At 41.9% G+C, this 938-nt stretch overlaps 1 protein-coding gene across 1 annotated transcript; it reads left to right on the forward strand.

Moving 5' to 3' along the window:
* Positions 1-94: 94 nt before the first annotated feature.
* On the forward strand, positions 95-464 carry PHALS_13837 (uncharacterized protein; the record flags this gene model as incomplete). Its single annotated transcript, XM_024729659.1, has 2 exons — positions 95-367; positions 438-464. The coding sequence occupies 2 exons, from the start codon at positions 95-97 to the stop codon at positions 462-464; spliced, it is 300 nt and encodes a 99-aa protein (XP_024580014.1).
* Between the last annotated feature and the right edge of the window lie 474 nt (positions 465-938).

Raw genomic sequence — 938 nt, forward strand, 5'->3', positions numbered from 1 at the left:
TCAATTCTTCTTTTCAAATGCTCCGTTAGAAGTGTTTCTTCGTGTTTACAAAAAACATAGAAATGCTTCAGCCGCAAGCAGCAATTTGGTTGATATGAATGATCAACAAGCGAATGATGATATGAACGGTGATAATGTAAAAGATGATGCAAGAGAAATGAATGCCGTTGGTAACAATAAACAGACTGCAATAAATAAAAAGAAAGAATCATCAAAGCAAACATCAGCGGTGACAATCTTGGCCGAAAATAAAAAGTGGGAATGGGTTCCACAATTTTTGGCTCCTACTTTAATGAAGGAATTGTGTTTTCGTGGGCGCTACGCCGAGGCAATCGAGTGGTACACTTTGTTGCCTCTCTCGGATACGGTGCGTCGGGATATTGTAAATATACTGCAAGACTATGAACAATACTTGTCTATGTTGTATTTGTACGAAGTACATCGTACTATGGGAAATGGGGTGATGCCGTTAGATGTCGCACTTGAATTGAATGCTTTGAAGAATAGGGGACTTGTCGAAGAGATGGAGATACGCTTTCAAAAGCTGCCGGCCAAAGAACAGAGTCGCGCGGACGTTCAAAAAGTGATGGGCAATTAAGCTGCACGTTTAATCGCATGATTACTTCGAAACGGGGCGAATATCGTTAAACAAACAGATTACTTGACACGCTGCTGCGACACTCACTATCGTAGCCAAGTCTTCAATTAAGATCAAACAATACCAGAATATGATATATAGACCATTGGCTTAGAAAAGCCTCATGTGTATCCCAACTGGCTCTGACAGTACGCCGATCAGCGTAGGCATCGTCTCGCGAAATATCCACGACAGTTCCATTTGCCAAATTCGGGCTTCTTCTAATATGAAATACGATGGGCATTGATGCAAACTTTCTTGTAGCGTGGATATCGCACCTCCATGTCGCTTTCAGCGTCTC

Source organism: Plasmopara halstedii, assembly GCF_900000015.1.
Source record: "Plasmopara halstedii genome assembly, contig: Scaffold_771, whole genome shotgun sequence".
In the NCBI taxonomy this organism is placed as follows: domain Eukaryota; phylum Oomycota; class Peronosporomycetes; order Peronosporales; family Peronosporaceae; genus Plasmopara; species Plasmopara halstedii.